General features: G+C 37.0%; 1 protein-coding gene across 3 annotated transcripts in view; it reads right to left on the bottom strand.

Annotated features, from left to right (window-relative positions):
* The window catches only part of NFKB1 (nuclear factor kappa B subunit 1), a 124,389-nt gene that overhangs the window by 12,755 nt on the left and 87,361 nt on the right, over positions 1–24,273 (bottom strand). For 2 of the 3 annotated variants that reach the window (XM_017508660.2, XM_017508662.2), the window contains exons 12-16: positions 11,068–11,211; positions 8,857–8,946; positions 7,524–7,718; positions 6,233–6,374; positions 2,646–2,760 (exon numbers count right to left, since the gene is read on the bottom strand). In XM_017508660.2, coding sequence (XP_017364149.1) covers positions 2,646–2,760; positions 6,233–6,374; positions 7,524–7,718; positions 8,857–8,946; positions 11,068–11,211 — 686 coding nt within the window. The remainder of the gene's footprint in view (positions 1–2,645; positions 2,761–6,232; positions 6,375–7,523; positions 7,719–8,856; positions 8,947–11,067; positions 11,212–24,273) is intronic. The other variant, XM_037731406.1, reaches the window with a different exon arrangement.

Here is a 24,273-nt window from a genome sequence, read left to right on the forward strand (position 1 = left end):
TGAATCTATAATTAGATTTAAAAGATTTTAAAGGTTAATGCAAGGCAAGAGAAGCACATTTAACATAATGCGGATTGCATGTGAGAGTATACAAAAATATCTAGATATTTCAAGTATATGCAAATCTGTGCCCAACACTTGAAAAACTACATATAAACACAATAGTGACATTTGTGCTAAGGGACCTGGGCATTGTCAGGGTGGGCAACTTTGAGTTTCCAATGTATACTCTTCTGTACCATTTTTAAAACAATGAATATATGTTTATCATTAAAAACAAAAATACATACATAAAATCCCCCATTAATGTTTTATGCGAACATACACTAATAAAACAATCTATACCAAACACACTGGAGTGCTTGCCTATGTTGGGGGAAGGAGAATGAGAGGAGAAAAAAGGCTTAAAGAGAATATTTTCAGAAAAATCTTAACTCCGTGCACTTGGACTATTTTGAGTGTTTCTAGAGAGTGGGTGGGGAGAGGAATTTGATCATGACAGATGGTCACAGAAATGTACTAAGATTAGTGAAAGGTATTTGTGGAGAATGTTTAAGATCATTGCTAAATAATCCAAATTGTTTAGAGAACTATCATTTTCCATTAAGATTAGTTACAACATAACCTTTACAACAGATAATCAAGAGTTCAAATCTTAGCAGTTTCTAGTTCTCAAACCAAAGTTGCCACTGGGTATATGTTTGAGACCTAGAAGGCGTACTAGGGAAGGCAGAATCCCTGCCCATTAGTGAGACTGGTGGTAAGGTGGGGGGACAAAAGGACATATATTCTGAGATCCCCAGATCAGAAGGGATAAAAGTATCAATGGTGGTAGTTTCAGGGTTTTTGTCTCTAACACACCAGAGAGACTCAACATATGTAACCAAATGATACAGTAAAGAGTTATGATATAAAAAAATCACAGCTACTAATCCTGTTGTGCTGTGTCCTTTGCAGATCCTATTAATAAACATAAAATAAGCAATTCCTTGAATATGACTGTTAAGCAGGATTTGAAAAGAGGACAAGCTACAATGTCCCATTCCTAGTTTTACTCATATATTTGTGATGACTAGAAGGAACAGTCAGTCCAAATGTCTGAGAGAATCAAGCTTTACAGGCAAAATGACTTCCTGAATACCAATGACCCCCACAATGATATGAAAGTTTCAAGAAGACATCCTTTAAATGTCAACCTACAATCACACTTCATACTAGTTATTTTATATTAACAGGAAATGAAGAGTCACTATTTTTTCTTTGACATTAAGCACAACAACCAGTGAAGAAGCCTAATAGTGACTTACATTGAATGAAAAATAGTCATTTCCCCCTATCAGGGAACCTATTTTTTTTTTTTTACCTAGTCCCAGGTAAAAAAGTCTATTAAGAGCCACATACAAACATTTTAGTAGTTTTGCTTTAAATGCACTTTAAAGCACATTTCAAAGAATGGGAATAAAAAATATTTTAATTTCCTTTAAAGCTAAAATGAAGTTTTAATAAATTTTCTTTAAAATAATAAAAGCATTTTCCTTTAAAGTGAGGAAATAACGATTCACATCACTACTTTAAAAATGAGAGAGCAGGAACAAATATCTTTACTAAGTAGATAATTACACAGGATCTTGGCCATATTTTTGAAATGAGACATACATGTGAACCAGCAAACCATCTATCCAAGGAGGATGAGGAAGATGCTCCAGGTCAATGAAGGGAAGGAGACAAATGGAAAGTTAAGTGGGCAAGGGCAGGAGCCCCATACAGCATACTGGTGGGGGTAGGGGAAAGACAGTGAGGTGGGAAAAGCAATTGGGAGCAGGAAGGAGGAACCCTCAGGAGCCGAACCCCATCTTGGCCTCATGACAGTGCAGTCACTCAGCCATAGAGGTGGCTGGGGTCACTGGGCCCCCCATCACCAACATCCAGGCTCTGCTTCTGCCCAAGGGGCTCCCATGCTACTTGCCTCTCCCTGAATTCTGCACATGCCCATCAGGGGACCTCGCTGTGTCTCCAGCTAACTTCTCCCTTTGCAGTGTTGGAAGAGCTCTGGAAAAAACAGTTCCTTGTATTTTTAGCTCACCTAATTAATTCTTTAAAAAACCTGATTGGGGCAAAACTCTGGTGTTTCCAGTTTTCCTCATTTGGAGCTGTCTTTCTGCTTTTGAAAGACACCTTTTCTTCCTCAAGCAAACTTTTAACCTTTCTGTGTGGTGATTTCGGAACGCTTTATTTGATATACATTTAATCTAGATATTGTCAAGGTATGTTTCAGTAGATTTCAAAATTCTTATAAATTACTGGCTTTTCAAACTTTTTCTAACTTTATTTTTCTTGACAGATGTGATACTTTAGTTTCTCCCTCTTAAATGAAAAAACCCTTTGATTTCTAAAGTTTAGAGTTTGTCTTCCCCCAGTGGGATGCTGAATTTCACTGTGGCTTGATAGCTGTTATACCCACAGATCAAAGGATCCTAAATCATAAGCAACATTCTCAACTAATGGTATTTTAGGTATTACCTACAAAAGTTTGGTTTCGTTTTTGCTACTCTTAACATTACTAAAAATAACATGCACCCAAACATACAAAATAAAAAGGAAACTATGGATTTTACTTCGGTTCTTTCCTTGAGATTTCTGCTTACCTGGTACAGGTCATTTCTCATGTTGATAATGTCATCAGAAATCAAACCAGATGTGACTTCTAGTAGATCCCTCACAAGTTGAGAATGAAGGTGGATGATTGCTAGGTGTAAGACACTGGAATGAAAATACAGTGGTAATAATTAATTAAAATATTAATGAAAAAGAAGATTCCCAAGATATGATTAGACTTAAAGATAGAATCTGTTCTCATACCTAGTTTTATTTGGCCCTAAAATGTTTTGAATCTATAAAATGTATTGAATCTGAGGTGGGATTCTATCTCCAGAGGATCCATCCCCCCAAACTGCCTACCCAAGGCTGCTATATTATTGGTGGTACCCGGCTGGCCTCTGGGAGCATTCATGTCTGACCCCTTGATGTATAAACACACTGAGGCTTCCAGCCCAGAAGGACCTAAGCTTAAATCCCAGTTCTATCTCTGCACTATGGCTTTAGACGGTTTCTCCTCTACCTTTCCCCATGACTTCCCTTGACATACATATGATCTATCGAAAATGAATGCCTGGCACTAGGAATTGTTCAGAAAAATTTAGTTATCTCACCTAGCCCTGCTGCCCTACTCCAAAATACAGTGCAGTGGCTTTTAAAAGATCTTTTTAGGTCCCAAGAGGGAAGATTGGAGTGAAGCTTGTAACTACTGGAAGAAAATTCTTGCAGTAAACTTGTGAAGAAACAATGTGATTGTATTTCCCACCAATCCTGTAAATGTTCTGACAAATATTCCCTCTGCCTAGAATGTTTTTGCTCCTTTTCTCTGCCTGGACAATGCCTACCCTATCCTTTATATTCCAGTTCAAGCCTGACATCCTCAGAGAATACTTTCCTAACCTCCTAGGTGTAGCAAGTTGTCCCTCTCAAATTTACTGCTTGATTACGTAACTGCAGTTGTCTATACATTCTACTCCTTGTCTCTTCTGTCGGCATCTCTGGGGCAGGTTCTGTCTGAGTCAGCCTCATGGCCCTAGCATGCAGTAGAGGTACACAAATAAGAATGATAAAAGAAACCTAAGAGCTTAGGCTAATGAGGCTGAACATACTGGTGGTGTCAAAGTCACTCCAAGGAGCATAATTATTTTAATTATTTAAAAACATATTATTAAAATTAATTAGAGACAATAACCATAATTTAAAAAGTGGCTACTAGCCTGGTAAATCAAAGTTGGGAGCTTTGATTTACCAGACTATGCTAAGCACTTGATATACATTGTCTTTTTATTATAACAATAATCCTATGAGGTAGGTAACATTATCTTCACTTTTTGGCTAATGAAACTGAGACTTGTAGGCATCATATAACTCAGTCAAGGCCAATAAGTGGTGCAACTGGAATTCAAACCCAGGTCTGTCTTACTCCAAAGTCATCTCTTAATCCCATAAGCAATCCTGCATAGGGGATACATGTGTACTGCTCTAAAGACGTGAAGATGAACGTCTAAGAAGATGACCACTCCAGAGCATGGACAGATGAAGGTGCAGAGCACACTAAAGCATCTCGCAGCAGCACTACATTTGAGACACGAGGTGCAGACTGGATCTTCTCTAAATTAAAGCTACCAGGTGCCACTGTACTCAGGCCTCTTCCTTAGCAATAGCAAGTATATCATACTTGGGATTAACACTGAAACAGAAAAGTCTAAAAAACTAAATTGTGATTTTGCTACTTGAGAAATATTTTTAAATGGATGATCTCAGGGTTTCATTATTGCTTCTTGAAATGTGATACTGGAAGAAAACTTTGAAAAGGGCCTCAACTGACACAGACATGATGCACATGTACTAAGAAAAAGGTCATACTTCTAAAACTGCCCGAAAATTTCCATGTGCAGCTCAGCATTTCATAGCAGAAGTACAATCCCCCTCCCCCTCAAATCCTCACACCGTTATGGGAATTTCCCCAGTACCAGAAGTTTTATATATATATATTTTTATTGTATTTTCTATGATGACTAATGGCCACAGGATTCAGACTATTAGCCAAATATGACAAGCTGAATTAAAACATGAGACTTGCCAAAAACCCATAATGTATAATTTACCATCTTAATCTTTTAATTTTTTTATTGATACATTATAATTTTACATATTTATGGGGCACATGTGATATTTTGATACATACAATGTGTAATAAATCAGGATTTTTAGGATATCCATCACCTCAAATATTTATCTTTTCTCTGTGTTTGAGAACATTTCATATCTTCTAGCTATTTTGAAATACACGATAAATTGCTGTGGAAAAAAAAAAAACAAAAAACAGAGACTTGGGCTGTGATGGCCAAAATCTGTCCTTTACCTATGCTCTTATGAGGATCTTTTAGTCTCTCCAAGTCCCACCTCTGTGGCCTCTTTGAGAGCCTGCCTGTGTGAGTGTGCTTCAGTCTAAGGAGGGAACTTGCATGTGCCTCGCCTTGTATCCCTTCCTACAATCCTCCCTTCAGATATCAGCACTTCTTTCCAACCTGTATCTGCTCATATTCTTAGACTTATCAATTCAACGGGTCCCTGGAAATGCCGCTTGAAACACTGCTATCCTGTCTTGGTTAACTGCTTTTTCTTGTGGTTGTGTGTGACTGAATGCTAACTGGATTATTTAACCCTGAAAAAGCATTCTGCTGTTCATGGCCTTATACCAAGAAGGTTGTACTGGTTCCTCTCATACTGTATAACAAGGCCAGTCGTTATACCACATCCTTGGTTACATTGCAAGGAATGAGAACAAAGGTCTCTCTGTTTGAAACCCTGAGGTTGTTACTTTCCTTAAGTGCTTGGTTTAATTTTTAAACTGAGGTCTAAAACACAGCACTCAAGAGCTCTTCCACAGAAAAGGATTTCTCTGTGTTGATGCTATTTTAGGAAGGTTTTAGATAAGGCACTTGACTTGAATGTGAAGGCTGCTGTCTCTTGTTATTTTTATAGGCTTTTGAGATCATTTTAGGAGTCTCAATGAAAGGACTAAGAGAACTGTTTTAGAAAGAAGCCAGGTGGCTTTGCAAATACAATCTCAGTACTAGCAGGAATGGAAGGCAGCGTATCTGGAATGTTCAACTCCCACACACGGGCTGGAGCAGTCACAAAAGTCTGAACCAGTCTCAGACTGGTGACCATTAGCACAGGGAGTACAGAAGACACCAGTAACTGGGAAAGAAGGATCAGTCCCTCTTAACCATTCTGTTGTTGCTGCCTTTATTGGGCTCTTTCTTGAGTACAGTCATTATAAAAATGCAGCTGGGATAACAATGCTTCAGGGATTTGGTAGGACTTGTTATTATTTCAATAAACAAAGCAAGTCTTTTTAAAAAGTACCATTACCTACACACATCTTAGTTTTCTTGCCCAGAGAGATTCACTCTTAGATGAGTCCTCCAGCTGTTACAGATTCCAACAGGTGACAGCAGGATGGAGCAGCAAATTTTGTTCTGGTTACCGTACACATTAGTTTTCTTGATTGTTCCAGTTAGAGGACTCAGTACATTTGAAAAATTATTTTTATCTCTCGTCTGTATGCGTTATACAATGCTCTTCTTCCCTACCCAAAACAACCCATCATACAAAAGTCCTGACTTACCTGTCCCCATTCTCATCCTGCACAGCAGTGAGATGGCGCTGGACAGCCAGCAACATCTTCACGTCTCCTGTCACTGCATAGTCGAAAAGGGCATTGGCATGCCTCTTTGCAAGCTGCATAGCCTTCTCTAGAAAGAGGTTATCTGTAAGGCAACAACCACAATCACAGTTGAGTTTCCTTCTTTTGTTTTATCAGTAATGCATGCTTGAGGCCAGTCTGACCAGCATTGGTGTTCCGACATCTTGACACGTCACTTTAGTTGAAAATGCTCCTTTCAATGCTTTTGGATTGTGTTGAGTAGAAAAAGCAGAATTGGACATTGGGTCACTGACAAATATTGTTAGAGATTGATCTTAAAGAATCTGTGTATAGTTTGTTAGAGGCAAAAAATTTAGAGATGTCTGTTATTTTAAGGAAAACAATCTCCAAATAATGTTAGATTTTACTGTAATTTTAAATCACCAATCTCTTGGTGAAATAATCCTTCATTGGAATCTCTAACAAGTAGCTTGTTAGGCAATGCGTGGAAAAACACACGTCTCTGCCATAGACAGAAACTTTCAATGAGACATGTTTTTGTGAAGTTTGTTCCATTAAGGTTAGAGAATTGTGACCTTTGGGCCAAAACCTGTTTACGACCTGCTTTTCATATGGCTTCCTAGCTAATCATAGCTTGTACATTTTTAAAAGGGTGTAAAAGAAAAAAGAATATGTGACAGACATCAAATGTGGCCACCAGCTCTAAATATTTACTACCTTTCCTTTTACAGAAATCTTCTTAGTATGATCTAGGATGATCTAGAATCATGACACATATGCTAATAAGTATTGGTTCAGAGTAAACGCAAAAGTACATTTTCTCCTAATCCTACTTCTTCAAAGAAGGCAACAAGATAAAAAGAAAAGTCCCTAATTTAAGGCAAAGTTCTACTTCAGTATGACGGTTAAGCAGATTCTAGAGAGGGTGACTATTAAGGTTATGGAAATACTTCTCTATTCATCTATGACAGAAAAGAAGTTGATTATCTCTCACAATACCCTAAAACTGCATGATTATGACTGGAGAATGTACATGTAAATTTCTGTATATTCAAAGATAACATAGCAAAAATGGAAATCCCGGTGTGAATAAAATGATCTGACACATGCTTTTCAAAAGGCATACATAACTTTGAAGAGTACACTGAACTAGATATTGATACATTATCTTTAGATTAGCAGATATCTTTCTACACCTAGAAATGACCCGTCCCCAGCCAACCAACAGAACATAACTTGTGTGCTCACTTACCCTGAACCCCAGCACTCTCTTCTTTGGTTTCTGTTGCATACGTTAGAGCGACCTCACCATTCCCATCGGTGGCCTTGCTGGGCTCCTGATCCTGCTCTGTGGTTTCAGTGACTTTTCCAAAGAGGTTTACAGTGTCTCTGTCATCACTTTTGTCACAACCTTCAGGGTCCTTTTTAGATTCACTGTCCATAGTTCCTAAGATAAATGCAAAAATATCAGCTTTTTCTCAGTAAAATACATTAATTGACAATTCACTATTCCAACATAGGTCAGATAAAGGTTAGAAGCAAATTTGCTGAAAAGGGAAAAGAAATAATTTGAAATTCTTTTAAAAATGGCCATGTCATAAATACCATGTTTTGGTGATATTCTAAACTCTCATTCCTAAAAATAATTTTTCAGTCTACTTCTGAAATCTTAGATCTCATTTTACTTATTTGTAAAGGAGAAAAACAAAATAAAGCTCTTCTGTGAATTGCAGGAAAGCTGAATTTTTAAAGTTCTTGAAAGCAGAGCAGTTTTTTCCTGATGCTAATTAACAAAGCAACTCATAAAGACGTACTGTAAATTCACATTATTTAGTGATGGGAGCTATCCAGTGTACCATTTCTGATCATGCTCTTTCAGGTTCAACTACATTATCTGATAGGTACTATGACAGCATCTAGCTTTTATGGGGAGACCTGCTTCAAATTCTTATTCTGCCACTAACTTCTGTGTGCCTTCAGTGAGTATGAACATTTCTGAAGTTTGGTGCCTTTTGTGTGCAAAATGGAGATACTAATATTTTTCATACAGAGAAATCATGAAGATAACAGTTAAAACATGTAAAAGCACCTGGCACAAAAATAGGTATTCGATAAGTGGGAAGAATTCTTTACAGTATTATTTCTTCCATAGGTACATTAGAACAGACCTGTAAATATAACCTATCAACAGGTGGGTTAGCTGCAGCTTCTCAGGGGATAACTTCATGGGAAAAGACCAATCCTATAAAACTTAGAATGATTTCAGAAGTGTACTATTTGAGGAAAAAAGAGAATATATAAATTTGGCGATTTTTAAAATGTTTGAATAGTCAGGTCTCTGTATGTCTCTTTTCAATGTTCTTTCCTCGGTTCATGCCACTTACAAAGTAAATATATAAAATACACACAAGGAATAGAGCTTACACTAGCCACAGGAAATAATATCTTTTGGAAAAAGTATCTTCTTAGTTTATTTGCATTCCTTAATTATTTTTCAAGATGATGATATTGTTGTGATAAGTAATCATTTAAGCATTAATTATTTTTTTTTCCTCCCTTGGTATTAAGAAAAAAGCATTACTTACCATGTTTCATCCCAGCATTAGATTTAGTAGTTCCAGGATGGAAGGTAATCCCTCCATAAGTAGGAAATCCATAGTGTGGGAAGCTATACCCTGAAATGGCAAGTAAAACAAAGGAAACATCATGAAGATATTTTACAAAGACTCAGCAAAACTTAGTGACTGTCTCTCAGGTGAGCATAGCCTTTGGTGTGAAAGGACAGTATTGTGCCCATACATGATGTTTCTGTTGAGACTAAGACACATGGTGGGAGTCATGGGACCATCAGAATTCCACCTGGTAAAGTTTACATTTTGACAACTCTGACAACACCACAGATTTGGGGAGGGGTTGTGATAGAGAAAGCCTCCACTCCTAATGAAGGAGAGGCTAATAGTGAGGGTCACCAACCAAACTCACACTTGCCTATGTAGAAGACATTAAAATAACCCCTGGAGGAAAAAAAACTAAATCAAACAAAACACAGACAAACATACTGACTCCTCAGTGGAAAAACGGCCACCACTGTTCATTCTTAGGCATTTTTGGTGGAAGCAAAAACTGGTACAACTCTTTGGGGAAGCAGCTGGCATTAGATGTCATGCCCTCTGAGACAGTAATTTTACTTCAAAGACTCTAATTTACTAAAGTAATCTGGAATAAATGAAAAGTTATGTGAATAGGAGTTCAGTATAGCATTTTATATAGAAAACAGGAAACTACATTTAAGTAAGTTATACTATGGTTTGTTCACTTGAGGAAATGAGTCACTAAAATGATGCTTAAAATGTGTGCTTATGTAAAGTTCATATTACTGGGGGAAATGTTTGTTAACATCTCAGGTAAATGCTGCACATATGACTCTACACAGTTATGGTGCAAATGATAGTAAAACAGTATTACAAATAAATGGATTAAAATAATATGGACAATGATCACAACTGTATTCATAAATATCATAAACATCTATATTCATAAATAGTATAGTAGATATAGTATGAATATCTACTATCCTATTTATATAATAGTATATATAATATAGTATATCTAATATATATACTATGTAATATATAGTATACTATATATACTATAGTATATACTGTATAATAGCATACATACTATGTACTAATATACTATTACAGTAGATATATATACTATATAATAGTATATAATAGTCTATATACTATTATATAGTGTATAGTATATATACTATACACTATATAATATATAGTATATATATCTAGTATATTTATACACTATATATATCTATAGTATAGTATCTATATATAGATATATATAATATATATAGATATATATACTATATACTATATAATATATAGATATATCTATATATTATCTATGTAATATGTATATTATCTATATAATATCTAATAATATCTATATTATATTATCTATATATAATATATAATATATAATATATAGATATATATACTATATAATAGTATATAATAGTCTATATACCATTATATAGTATAGTATATAATAGTCTATATTATATATAGTATAGTATATATATTATATATAGTATATAATATATATAATAGTATATAATAGTCTATATACTATTATATAGTATAGTATATATACTATATAATATATAGTATATATATCTAGTATATTTATACACTATATAATATATAGACTACTATATACTATTATATAGTATATATAGTTATAGTATATTATACAGTATGTATAGTATAGTATATCTACTATACTATTTATATCATATTACTATACTATTTATGAATATAGTAAATATAGGGGAAAATTCATAAATATCTACTATAACACACATGAAAAAGTAGTTAACCTTTGATGACAGATTTTATGTATTTTCAAATTTTCTACAATGTAATATATAGAGATGTTTAATATATATCTATATTGTATACATAATACAAAATCTTTTCAATGTTTCCAAACAGAAACAACTATGTCAAAAAATGTAAAAGAGAAATACACTAAAATGTTTAGGGAGGTATCATTAGATAACTGGCTTTGGGGTACTTTTTTCTCTGCTTATGGCTTTCGGGATTATCTACATACTGTAAAATGAATGTAGATTTCTTTGAAAAATAAATTTACATTTTTCAGAAAATCTAAAATAATATCACAGCCACTCAACTCACAGACATGCTCAAACTAAAGAAAGGAAAATTCTACCCTCTCCAATATGGAAAAAGTTTTAGAAAGAATAAATATTTTTGTACCTGGACCTGTACTTCCAGTGCCCCCTCCTCCACCGCCACTACCAAACATGCCTCCGCCTCCAGCTCCGGCACCACTACCACCGCCGAAACTATCCGAAAAATTGGGCATGAGCTTTTGTCGTTTCCTCTGCACTTCTTCTTTATCTGTATTTAAAGGAAGAGAAACCAGAGGAGAAGAGATTGATTCAGTCCCACTACTAGCCACAGAAAGACCACTGATTCTTACAGTATTTTTAAACATCTTAAAGGGAAATAGAAAGCACTCAAAGAGGAAGAGATGCTAAATTTCAAGAAGCATTATATTTATTCCAATGGGTACAAAGACTGAAAACTAGCCCGAGAGAGACCACAGAGCAGTACACACCCAAATCTACTCTACAACAGTTTCTTAAGTCCCCAATGTTGTTAAAACCAGTGAAATATTTGTCCATCAAAAAGATACTGAATAAAAAAATTACCCTTTTGCTTTGGTCACACAAGATAACTCATATACTAGTAAGTTAATATTTATTACACATCTATAATGAGCTGGAAATAAATGCTGGAAATAAAAAGAAGCATGACGTAATGTCTTTGCTGTCCAGAACCCTCCAACATAGTTTTAAGACAGTGGGAGAAAGACTTAGTGAGACAGCACTATAACACTACATACATTAAATTCATGGTGCAGATCAGTGTTCTAGAAGTTTGGAAAACAACTTCTAGGAGGTCACTGAGGGCTGAGAAATTCAGGAAAGGCTTCTCAGAATCAATTTCATATAAGACAAAGGAAAAGGAAGATGTTCTGGGAAGGGGATATGGAGGAAGCACAATGAAGGGAAGATGTGCATAGGGTGCTTATGAGAGAACAGCAGTAGGTAAGTTTGGCTATGGTGAAAGTATAGTACAGGTACGCCTCTGAGATACTGAAAGGTTCAACTCCACATCATTGCAATAAAGCAAGCCACACGATTTTTTTGGTTTCCCAGTACACACACAAAATTATGTTTATACTATACTGTAGGCTATTAAGTGTGCAACAGAATTATGTCTTAAGCAATGTGCATAGCTTAATTCAAAACACTTTATTGCTAAAACGGGCTAATAATCGCCTGAGCCTAGAGCAAGTTATAATCTTTGTACTGGTGGAAGGTTGATGGCTGCTGACTGATGAGGGTGGTAGCTTCTGAAGGGTGAGGGGTTGAGGCAATTTTTAAAAAAGGTTTGTCAATTGACTCTTTCACAAAAGTTTTCTCTATAGTATACAATGCTATTTGACAGCATTTTATCCACAGTTTAACTTCTTTCCATACTAGAGTCAATTCTCTCAAACCCTGCTGCTGCTTTATTGATTAAGTTTATGGAATATTCTAAATTCTTTATTGACATTTCAACATTGTTCACAGCATCTTCTCCAGGAGCAGATTCTATCTCAAGAAACCACTTTCTTTGCTCATCCATAAGAAGCAATTCCTCATCCATGAAAGTTTAATCATGAGATTGCAGCAGTTCAGTCACATGTTCAGGATCCACTTCTCATTCCCATTCTCTTGCTATTTCCACCACGTCTGCTGTTACTTCCACCACTGAAGTCTTGAACCCTTCAATGTCATCCAACAGGGGTGTAATCAATTTTTTCCAAATTCTTATTCATGTAGAAGTTTTGACCTCATCCCATGAATCACAAATGTGCTTAATGGCATCTAGAATGGTAAATCCTTTCCACAGGGTTTTCAATTTACTTTGCCTAGATTCATTAGAGGAATCACCATCTATGGCAGCTGCAGCCTTACAAAGTGTATTTCTTAAACAATAAGACTGAAAGCCAAAACTACTTTTTGATTCATGGGCTGCAGAATGGCTGTTAGCAGGCATGAAAACATCTTCAGAACTCTTGGGTGACCAGGTGCATTCTCAGTGAGCACTACTATTTTGAAAGGAATCTTTTTTTTTTTTTTTTTTCCTCAGAAGGTATCAACAGTGGGTTTAAAAATATTCAGTAAACCATGCTTTAAACAGATGTGCTGTCATCCAGGTTTTCTTCTTCCATTTACAGAGCAAAGGCAGAGTAGATTTAACATAATTCTTATGGGCTTTAGGATTTTCAGAATAATAAATGAGCTTCAATTTAAAGTCACCAGCTGTATTAACTATTAACAAGAAAGCCTTTTCTTTCTTTCTTTTTTTTTTTGAGATGAGGTCTCAGTCTCTCTCTGTTGCCCAGGCTAGAGTGCAGTGGCAGAACCATAGCTCATTGCAGCCTCAACCTTTCGTGTTCAAGTGATCTTCCCACTTCAGCCTCCTGAGAGTCAGCCTGTTTTTAAAAGCTTTGAAGACAGGCATTTTTATATCTTCTTTCTAGTTATGAAAGTCCTAGATGGCATCTTCTTCCAAAGGAACGTTTTTCTTGTACACTGAAAATCTGTTTAGTGTGTATACCTTCATCAATTTTCTGAACTAGATCTCCTGTAAAATTTGCTGCAGCTTCTCTGTTAGGATTTGCTGCAGCTTCTCTGTTAGGATTTGCTGCATCGCCTTGCACTTTTATGTTATGGAGATGGCTTCTTTTTTAAGCCCCATAAGCCAACCACTACTAGCTTCCAACTTTTTCTCTGTAGCTTCCTCACCTCTCTAAGCCATCACATTGTTGAAAAGAGTTAAGGCCTTGCTCTGGATTAGGCTTTGGTAAAAGGGAATGTTCTGGCTGGTTTGATCTTCTACTTAGACCACTGAAACCTTCTTATCAGTAATAAGGCTGTTGTGCTTTCTCACCATCTGTGGGTTCCCTAGAGTAGCACTTTATTTTTTTTTATTATACTTCAAGTTCTGGGATTCATGTGCAGAACGTGCAGCTTTGTTACATAGGTATATATGTGCCATAGTGGTTTCCTGCACCCATTAACCCATCCTCTACATTAGGTATTTCTCCTAATGCTATCCCCTTATCCCCCAAAAGACCCCAGTATGTGATGTTCCCCTCCCTGTGTCCATGTGTTCTCACTGTTCAACTCCCACTTATGAGAACATGTGGTGTTTGGTTTTCTGTTCCTGTGTTAGTTTGCTGAGAATGATGGTTTCCAGCTTCATGCATATCCCTGCAAAGGGCATAAACTCATCCTTTTTTATGGCTGCACAGTATTGCATGGTATATATGTGCCCCATTTTTTTTTACCTAGTCTATCATTGAGGAACATTTGAGTTGGTTCCAAGTCTTTGCTATTGTGAACAGTGCTGCAATAAACATAGGTGTGCATATGTCTTTACAGTAGAATAACTTAAATCTTCTGGGCATATACCCAGTAATGGGATTGCTGGGTTAAAAGGTATTTCTAGTTCTAGATCCCTGAGGAATCGCCACACTGTCTCCCACAATAGTTGAATAATTTACGCTCCCACCAACAGTAAAAAAGCATTCCTATTTCTCCATATCCTCTTCAGCAACTATTGTTTCCTGACTTTTTAATGATTGCCATTCTAACTGGGTGAGATGGTATCTCATTGTGATTTTGATTTGCATTTCTCTAATGACCAGTGATGAGCTTTTTTTCATGTTTTTTTTTGGCCACATAAATGTTTTCTTTTGGGAAGTGTCTGTTCATATCCTATGATCACTTTTTGATGAGGTTGTTATTTTCTTGTAAATTTGTTTAAGTTCTCTGTAGATTCTAGATATTAACTCTGTCAGATGGATAGGTTGCAAAAATTTTCTCCCATTCTGTAGGAGGCCTGTTCACTCTATGATAGTTTCTTTTGCTGTGCAGAAGCTCTTTAGTTGAATCAGATCCCATTTGCCCATTTTGGTTTTCATTGCCACTGCTTTTAGTGTTTTAGTTATGAAGTCTTTGCCCATGCCTATGTCCTGAAAGGTATTGCCTAGTTTTTTTTCTAGGGTTTTTGTGGTTTTAGATCTTATGGTTAGGTCTTTAATCCATCTTGAATTAATTTTTGTATAAGGTTTAAGGAAGGGATCCAGTTTCGGCTTTCTGCATATGACTAGCCAGTTTTCCCAACACCATTTATTAAATAGGGAATTCTTTCCCCATTGTTTGTTTTTGTCAGGTTTGTCAAACATCAAATGGCAGTAGAAGTGTGGCATTATTTCTGAGACCTCTGTTCTGTTCCACTGGTCTATATATCTGTTTTGGTACCAGTACCATGTTGTTTTGGTTACTGTAGCCTTGTAGTGTAGTTTTAAGTCAGGCACAGTGATGACTTTGGCTTTGTTCTTTTTGCTTAGAATTGTCTTGGCTACATGTGCTCTTCTTTGGTTCCACGTGAAATTTAAATTAGGTTTTCTAATTCTGTGAAGAAAGTCATTGGTAGCTTTACGGGGATTTCACTGAATCTATAAATTACTTTGGGCAGTATGGCCATTTTCACAATATTGATTCTTCCTATTCATAAGCATGGAATGGTTTTCCATTTATTTGTGTCGTTTCTTACTTCTCTGAGTAGTGGTTTATAGCTCTCTTTGATGAAGTCCTTCACATCCCTTTAAGTTGTATTCTTAGGTATCTTATTTTCTTTACAGCAATTGTGAATGGGAATTCACTCATGACTTGGCTCTCTGTCTATTATTGGTGTACATGAATGTTTATGATTTTTGCATATTGATTTTGTATCCTGAGACTTGGCCGAAGTTGCTTATCAGCTTAACGGTATTTTGGGCTGAGACGAAGGGGTTTTCTAAATATACAATTATGTCATCTGCAAAAAGAGATCATTTGACTTTCTCTCTTCCTATTCAAATACCCTTTATTTATTTCTCTGGCCTGATGGCCCTGGCCAGAACTTCCAACACTATGTTGAATAGGAGTGGTGAGAGAGGGCATCCTTTCCTTGTGCCGGTTTTTAAAGGGAATGCTTCTAGCTTTTGTCCATTCAGTATGATATTGGCTGTTGTTTATCATAAATAGCTCTTATTATTTTGAGATATGTTCCATGAATACCTAGTTTATCAAGAGTTTTGGCATGAAGGTGTGTTGAATTTTATCAAAGGCCTTTTCTGCCTCTATTGAGATATCATGTGTTTTTGTCATTGGTTCTGTTTATGTGATGGACTATGTTTATTGATTTGCGTATGTTGAACCAGCCTTGCATCCCAGGGATGAAGCCGACTTGATCATGGTGGATAATCTTTTTGAAGTGCTGTTGGATTTGGTTTTCCAGTATTTTATTGAGAATTTTTGCATTGATTTTCATCAGGGATATTGGCCTCAAGTTTTCTGTTTTTGTTGTGTCTCTGCCAGGTTTTGGTATTGGGATGATGCTGGCCTCATAAAATGAGTTAGGGAGGAGACTCTCTTTTTCTGTTGTTTGGAATAGTTTCAGAAAGAATGGTACCAGCTCCTCTTTGTGCCTCTGGTAGAATATGGCTGTGAATCTGTCTGGTCCGGGGCTTTTTTTGGTTGGTAGGCTATTACTGCCTCCATTTTAGAACTTGTTATTTGTCTATTCAGGGATTCGCCTTCTTCTTGGTTTAGTCTTGGGAGGATTTATGTGTCCAGGAATTTATCCATTTCTTCTAGATTTTCTAGTTTATTTGCATAGAGGTATCTATAGTATTCTCTGATGGTAGTTTGTATGTATGTTGGATCAGTGGTGATATCCCCTTTATCATGTTTTATTGTGTCTATTTGATTCTTCTCTGTTTTCTTCATTATTAGTCTGGCTAGTGGTCTATTTTGTTAATCTTTTCCAAAAATCAACTCCTGGATTTGTTGATTTTTTTTTTTTGAAGGGTTTTTCATGTCTCTATCTCCTTCAGTTCTGCTCTGACCTTAGTTATTTCTTGTCTTCTGCTAGCTATGTTTGCTGTTGCTTCTCTAGTTCTTTTGATTGTGATGTTTAGGTGTTAATTTTAGATCTTTCCTGCTTTCTTCTGTGGGCATTTAGTGCTATAAATTTCCCTCTAAACATTGCTTTGGCTGTGTCCCGGAGATTGTGGTACATTGTCTCTTTGTATTCATTGGTCTCAAACAACTTATTTATTTATGCCTTAATTTCATTATTTATCCAGGAGCAGTTGTTCAATTTCCATGCAGTTGTGAGGTTTTGAGTGAGTTTATTAATCCTGAGTCTAATTTGATTGCATTGTGTTTTGAGGGACTATTTGTTATGATTTCTGTTCTTTTGCATTTGCTGAGGAGTGTTTTACTTTCGATTGCGTGGTCAATTTTAGAATAAGTGTGATGTGGTGCTGAGAAGACTGTATATTCTGTTGATTTGGGATGGAGAGTTCCGTTGATGCCTATTAGGTCTGCTTGGTCCAGAACTGAGTTCATATCCTGAATATCCTTGTTAATTTTCTGTCCTGTTGATCTGTCTAATATTGATAGTGGTGTGTTAAAGTCTCCCACTATTATTGTGTGGGAGTCTAAGTCTCTTTGTAGGTGTCTAAGAACTTGCCTTATGAATCTGAGTGCTCCTGTATTGGGTGCTTACATATTTAGGATCATTAGCTCTTCTTGTTGCCTTGATCCCTTTAACATTGTGTAATGCCCTTCTTTGTCTTTTTTTTTTTTTTTTTTTTTNTTTTTTTTGATATTTGTTGGTTTAAAGTCTGTTTTATTAGAGACTAGGATTGCAATCCCTGCTTTTTTTGGCCTTCCATTTGCTTGGTAAATGTTCCTCCATCCCTTTATTTTAAGCCTATGTGTGTCTTTGCACATGAGAAGCATCTCCTAATTATAGCACTCTGATGGGTCTTGACTCTTTATCCAATTTGCCAGACTGTGTCTTTTAATTGGGGGCATTTAGCTCATTTACATTTAAGGTTAATATTGTTATGTGTGAATTTGATCTTGTCATTATGACGCTAGTTGGTTATTTTGCCTGTTAGTTGATACAGTTTCTTCATAGCATCGATAATCTTTACAATTTTGTATGTTTTTGCAGTGGCTGGTACTGGTTGTTCCTTTCCACATGCAGTGCTTCCTATAAGAGATCTTGTAAGGCAGGACTGGTGGTGACAAAATCTCTCAGCATTTGCTTACCTGTAAAGGATTTTATTTCTCCTTTGCTTATGAAGCTTAGTTTGGCAGGATATGAAATTCTGGATTGAAAATTCTTTTCTTTAAGAATGTTGAATATTGGCCCCCACTCTCTTCTGTCTTGTAGGATTTCTGCCAAGAGATCTGCTGTTAGTTTGATGGGCTTCCCTTTGTGAGTAACCCTACATTTCTCTCTGGCTGCCCTTAACATTTTTTCCTTCATTTCAACCTTGGTGAATATGACAATTATGTCTTGAGGTTGCTCTTCTTAAGGAGAATCTTTGTGGTGTTCTCCGTATTTTCTGAATTTGAATGTTAGCCTGTCTTGCTAGGTTGGGGAAGTTCTCCTGGATAGTATCCTGAAGAGTGTTTTCCAACTTGGTTTCATTCTCCCTGTCACTTTCAGGTACACCAATCAAATGTAGGTTTGGTCTTTTAACATAGTCCCATATTTCCTGGAGGCTTTGTTTGTTCCTTTTCATTCTTTTTTTCTCTAATATTGTCTTCATACTTTATTTCGTTAAGTTGATCTTCAATCTCTGATGTCCTTTCTTCTGCTTGATTGATTTGGCTATTGATATTTGTGTATGCTTTACGAAGTTCTTGTGCTGTGTTTTTCAGCTCCATCATGTCATTTATGTTCTTCTCTAAACTGGTTATTCTAGTTGGCAATTCCTCTAACCTTTCTTCGAGGTTGTTTAGCTTCCTCGCATTAGGTTAGAACATGCTCCTTTAGCTCAGTGGGAAGTTTCACCTGGGTGGAGACCACTGTAGCTTGGCAAAGCCACTGTAGCTAGGCTGCCTCCTTGGATTCTTCCTCTCTGGCCAGGGCATCTCTGAAAAAAAGGCAGCAGCCCCAGTCAGGGCTTATAGATAAAACTCCCATCTATCTGAGACAGAGCACCTGGGGGAAGGGGCAGCTGTGGGTATAGCTTCAGCATTCTTAAACCTTCCTGCTTACAGGCTTTGAAGACAGCAGTGGATCTCCCAGCATTGCACTCAAGCTCTGCTAAGGGACAGACTTTGCCTCCTTAAGTGGGTCCCTGACCCCTGTGCTTCCTGACTGGGAAACACTTCCCAGCAGGGGTCGACAGACATCTCATACAGGAGAGCTCTGGCTGGCATCTGATCAGTACACCCCTGGGACAAAGCTTCCAAAGGAAGGAACAGGCAGCAATCTTTGCTGTTCTGTAGCCTCTGCTGGTGACACCCAGGCAAACAGGGTCTGGAGTGGACCTCCAGCAAACTCCAGCAGACCTGCAGCAGAGGGGCCTGACTGTTAGAAGAAAAACTAACAGAAAGGAACAGCATCAACATCAACAAAAAGGACGTCCACACAAAAATCCCATCTGAAGGACACAAACATCAAAGAACAAAGGTAGATAAATCCACAAATTAAGAAAAATCAGCAAAAATGGCTGAAAATTCAAAAAACCAGAATGCCTTTTTTCCTCCAAAGGATCACAACTCCTCTCCAGCAAGGGAACAAAACTAAGTAGGCTTCAGAAGGAGGGTAATAGAATAGCACTTTTAATTTCCTTCAAGAAATGTTCTTTTGCATTCTTGGCTAACTGGCACCAGAGGCCTAGCTTTGGGCTTATCTCAGCTTTTGACATGTCTTCCTCACTAAGCTTAATCATTACTGGCTTTTTATTTCAAGTGAGAAGTGTGAACTTTCCTTTCATTTGAACACTTGGAGGCCACTGTAAGGTTATTAGTTGGCCTAATTTCTATATGGTTGTGTGTCAGGGAATAGGGAAGCCTGAAGAGAGGGAGAGAGATGGAGGAACTGGCAGTCAGTAGAGCAGTCAGAGCACACACACAACATTTATTAAGTTTGCCATCTTATATGGACCCTGTTTGTGGTACCCGAAAACATCAAAGATCACTGTTCACAGATCACTATAACAGGTATAATAATCTTGGGAAAGTTTTGGAATATTGAAAGAATTACCAAAATGTGACACAGAGACACAAAATGAGTACATGTTGTGGGAAAAATTGCACCAATAGACTTACTTGACACTATTGCCACAAACCTTCAATTTGTAAAAATCACAGTATATGTAAAGAACAATGAAACAAGGTATGACTGTATAAGGAATTCATGAGAAATGGGCTTGTTCGGGACAACACTGTGGAGCACCTGGAGTATGAACTTACAGGCAAGAAAACCACTGAATTTTTCTGAACACGGGAAAAATGTGTAGAGGATTGTATTTTAGGAAGTTCATCTTTTATTTGTGTGTAGGACATACTAAAGAGTCAGAGTGAGAGGCAGAGACAGTGAAGACATAAGTGATAGAGGCCCATTCCTTAGTGGTCACCATGATAATAAAACTGGGGTGGATGCCAGAAACACAGAAGGATCTGTAACCTCTAGTGACTGAGGAGGTATGAGGGGCTAAAAGTCTAAGACCACTATTTGACTACAATACAGTGATGCCCTCTAAGACTTCTGATTGCCTTTTTCTGTTTGTTTTCATCTTTGTTTCTCACTATCTGTGCTTCTCACCAGCCACAATACCCTTTGAGTTCCATCACTGCCTATGTGGTGTTACTGTGTTCTTGTTTCTCCTTTTTGTTTCCCTTTCTCTTTTGTGATTTTTCTATCATACATTTTGTTTTTCTTTCTTCTCTATTTTGGGCTGGATTAGTTAAGGAGGTTTTATTTTGTTTGTTTGTTTGTTTTTTTTTTTCAAAATAATAAGTCAATGAGGTATCTATTTTGATCAGCTGAACCCTTAACAGTTGTCTTATTTCTGGTTCTTCAGAGTCAGTTTTGTCATGCTTACATTCAGAAAGATCTTCAATTATTTCGAATTCTATGGTTGTTTCAGTCATCTTAGGGCTAGATAGAAGCTCGCTATTTACTGATTATCTCATGATCATCTAACTGCAGTTGAAATATGAAGCAGGGGAAACTAGGGTAACAAAGTACACTTTAATAATTGTTTGAAAGCTGAGCATGTCCAGACTTCCTAGGAAAAAAAAAAGCCAAGGTTGCCAAATTTTGAGAAAAACGTGCTTCCACTAGAAGGGGACGACCTTAAAGTGAAGAAACTTTATAAAGATTTCCTTATCAAATATTTTTTTAGATTCAGATTTGTCATATCATAACTAATTTACAGCTATACTCATTACTATTCACTGCAGACACATTACTTATCTTCAGAAATAAATGTTATCTATTGACATGAATTCTAACAAAGAGATTAGTTGGCATTTTCTATATATTGCTTTTACGTTTTAAAGCAGAGAGAGATTTATTGGCTATAGTTCACTGTAAAATGGGAATTTTAAGGGCAAAATATTGTAACACAGCCAGTAAGATTCCAATGACAAGAAACTGATACAGAACATTCCACATAAGCTTTATAAAAGAACCTGCTGTCTGAATCTCCACCGAATTGAATATGGAGACTTTCACACTCCATATTCAAGGGATCATTTATCCTTGCTGACAATGGCACCATGGGATATACTATGAAACATCAACCTATTTTAGAGGAGCTGAAGTGGCCACTCACTACAAGTTCTCCTTTTGCAGGAGAGGAAACTGAGGCTAGGAGGAGGGTTAGATGACTTGTCTGAGGTCAGGACAGAGTAAAGATCAGTCTCAAAGTGTAGTGATGTTTTCATTATGTTAGGCTGTCATTCTTTTGAAAACACTCCTAAGTAGCTTTGTATAATAATAACCAATGACTTTACATAAGAGTTGATGACTTACGTAATAGTTTAATTCACAAATATGGATAATCTTCTAGTGTTTGCTACCTATTCTTGTGCAGGTGACTTAAAAGTACCTCATTCTCATTTTTCAGGTTTTAGTTAACCGGTAAGGGTGCCTGCATTTATCTGGGCCATAAATTTCATAATGTAAAGATTATGATTCTATTTATCTCTAATCTCCATCTTTCAGACTGAAAAATCATAATGGTCCCCCATTTGCTTTTGTACTGCAGTTTCTCAACTATCTTCCTCCACTGCCAATCATCCTTCTCTTATTTCAATTGTTTCCCCTGGACCCAACCATTTCCAAGAAGTTTTTGTGAAGTACAGTGTCAGTGACCATAGAGGATGCAGAACTCAGGGCTGGTTCTGTATAATGTTTTATATCTATGTCTAATGTCTTACCTGATGATACCCAACATATTACTAGCCTGACAGATGACGATGGCAGCTTGGCTGGTCAATCTGTAAGTCATTCCACAGATATTTAATGAGCATTTTCTATGAAACCTATCCTGTTGTAGATGGTCTATGGCCTAAAAAGGATTCTTTGTACTAGGGGTGGTACAAAGACAATAGACCCATAAATAAATAGATAAGGCAAGCTTACATATAGATAAGAAATAATGAAGAATATAAAATTAGGCAATGAGATAGGGAATGACTACAGAGACTGGGGGTAGGGGAAAGTGTGTTCAATGGCTTCTGAGAAATGTATGTAATGTTTCCCTGGGTTGTAGAGTTTGGATCCATTTCCATCTACTTACACTAACGCTAAATGGCCTACTACTTTTCTGATCGGTTACACTGCCTGGACAGATTATTTCTCCTTGGTCCTATTATCTTGAGTTTGTATAATATAGAAGGTTTCTATAGAATAAAGTAATTTGTGTCCTCATACATGTATGTTGTCCATTCTTTCCTTCAGAGCTCAATGGGTAACTATTGCTCCAGGCAGTTTTTATACTTTGTATTGTATGAAGCTTTTAATCAATGACAGCCTGGAAGGTATGTGTGTGAAGCACTTAGGTGCAATTTTAAACTTTCAGGTGACCTAATTCTCTAATCCTAGCATCAGATAGTTCCTACTATGATAAGGTATCATTAAAAGTAATCACCTGAATATGCTTCTGCTATAATGTACTTTACTGAGGCATAGATACCACTAGGAAAGGGAGACAGGCAGCCTAGACACCAAGCTCAACTTTGAATGTTTCTAGGTTCATACACATACAGGTAACCCGGGTTTTCTTTCTTCATGATTCTCTGTGTTAGCAAAAACCGACATTAGTTGAAGACATTTCTGGAGAAGAAATTTAGCTTTTTCTCAGAAAGTCTAAAAAAAATTAACCATATTTTTCTTCTGTGACTACTTGTAAAGAAGTGTGTTTAAATTAAAGCAGTGATTTTCACATCATTTTGTGTAGGCAGAAGCATTCAAAAGACCTCCGGCAGCTCCTGGTAGGGATGTGAGGAGAAATGGGGCAGCCTCTGGGAAGGCCGAGTTGGCAGGGCCCTTCACCCCCAGTTTAACCAAAGCTTACCATGTCCATACACTGGGATTTTGTATGAAATCTCATGTGAAGAAAGAGAAGTTATTGTGCTGACAGTGTTTTCAAACCATCAAGATATAGAATGCACTACAAATCTGACCCAACAATGGAGAGGCCACAACCTCAGAAAAGAAACAAGAACTTGCAGAACAGTTTTCTAAACACTCTTGTGGCAGCAAGAATTCTAGGAAAGGAAAGCCCTCTTCAAAGATCACCCATCATATCTTGCTCTCACAGGAGCCAACACCCACCCATGTGGCTTGTTGCTGCTGCACCTTTGTGGTTTCCAACCTCAGCAAGATCTGGGTGTCCCGTGGCAATCATTTTACTGACCTCCCTTCCCAGTCTCACTTCCCTCCAACTGAGGGGTTTCTAATTTTGTTTGTGCCACAGCCCCTTCTGCAGTCTGGTGAACTCTATGGATCTCTTCTCAGAATCATAGTTTTCAGTATGTAAAATATAAAACAGGATTATAAAACGAGCTGATGATATTAAAGTACATTTCTATTCACAGATTCTTTGGGGGTCAGTGGACTCTAGGTTAAGAAATACCTTTGAATGATGACTCAGTTGGTGCCCGTTATAGCTCATTTTGAGATGATTCTAATGTAGAATTTCTTACTCTGTGCTCTCTTGAGTTCCAGTTCTGCCTTTTGATCTGGCTACTAAGAAATTATACTTGACTTTCCCACAAGGACTTAAAATATAACATGTTTTACTCTGAGCTCCCTCTTTTCTCACCCAAATCTACTTTTGCTCCCTTGTGGTCATCAAGTCAACCACATCACAAGCTTCCTAGTCAGGGAGTCTTGGAACATCTATGACTTCCCATCTCTCCTACACCTCTGACCTCTAGGCCCTCTTGACAATGTCACTGTGCTCTCTGAGTCCATCTCCTTTCATTCCTAAGACCTTTATTAACCTCACTGTTTCTCACTTGGATTCTTGCA

The sequence above is a fragment of the Cebus imitator genome, unplaced genomic scaffold (genome assembly GCF_001604975.1).
Source record: "Cebus imitator isolate Cc_AM_T3 unplaced genomic scaffold, Cebus_imitator-1.0 Scaffold397, whole genome shotgun sequence".
Lineage (NCBI taxonomy): Eukaryota > Metazoa > Chordata > Mammalia > Primates > Cebidae > Cebus > Cebus imitator.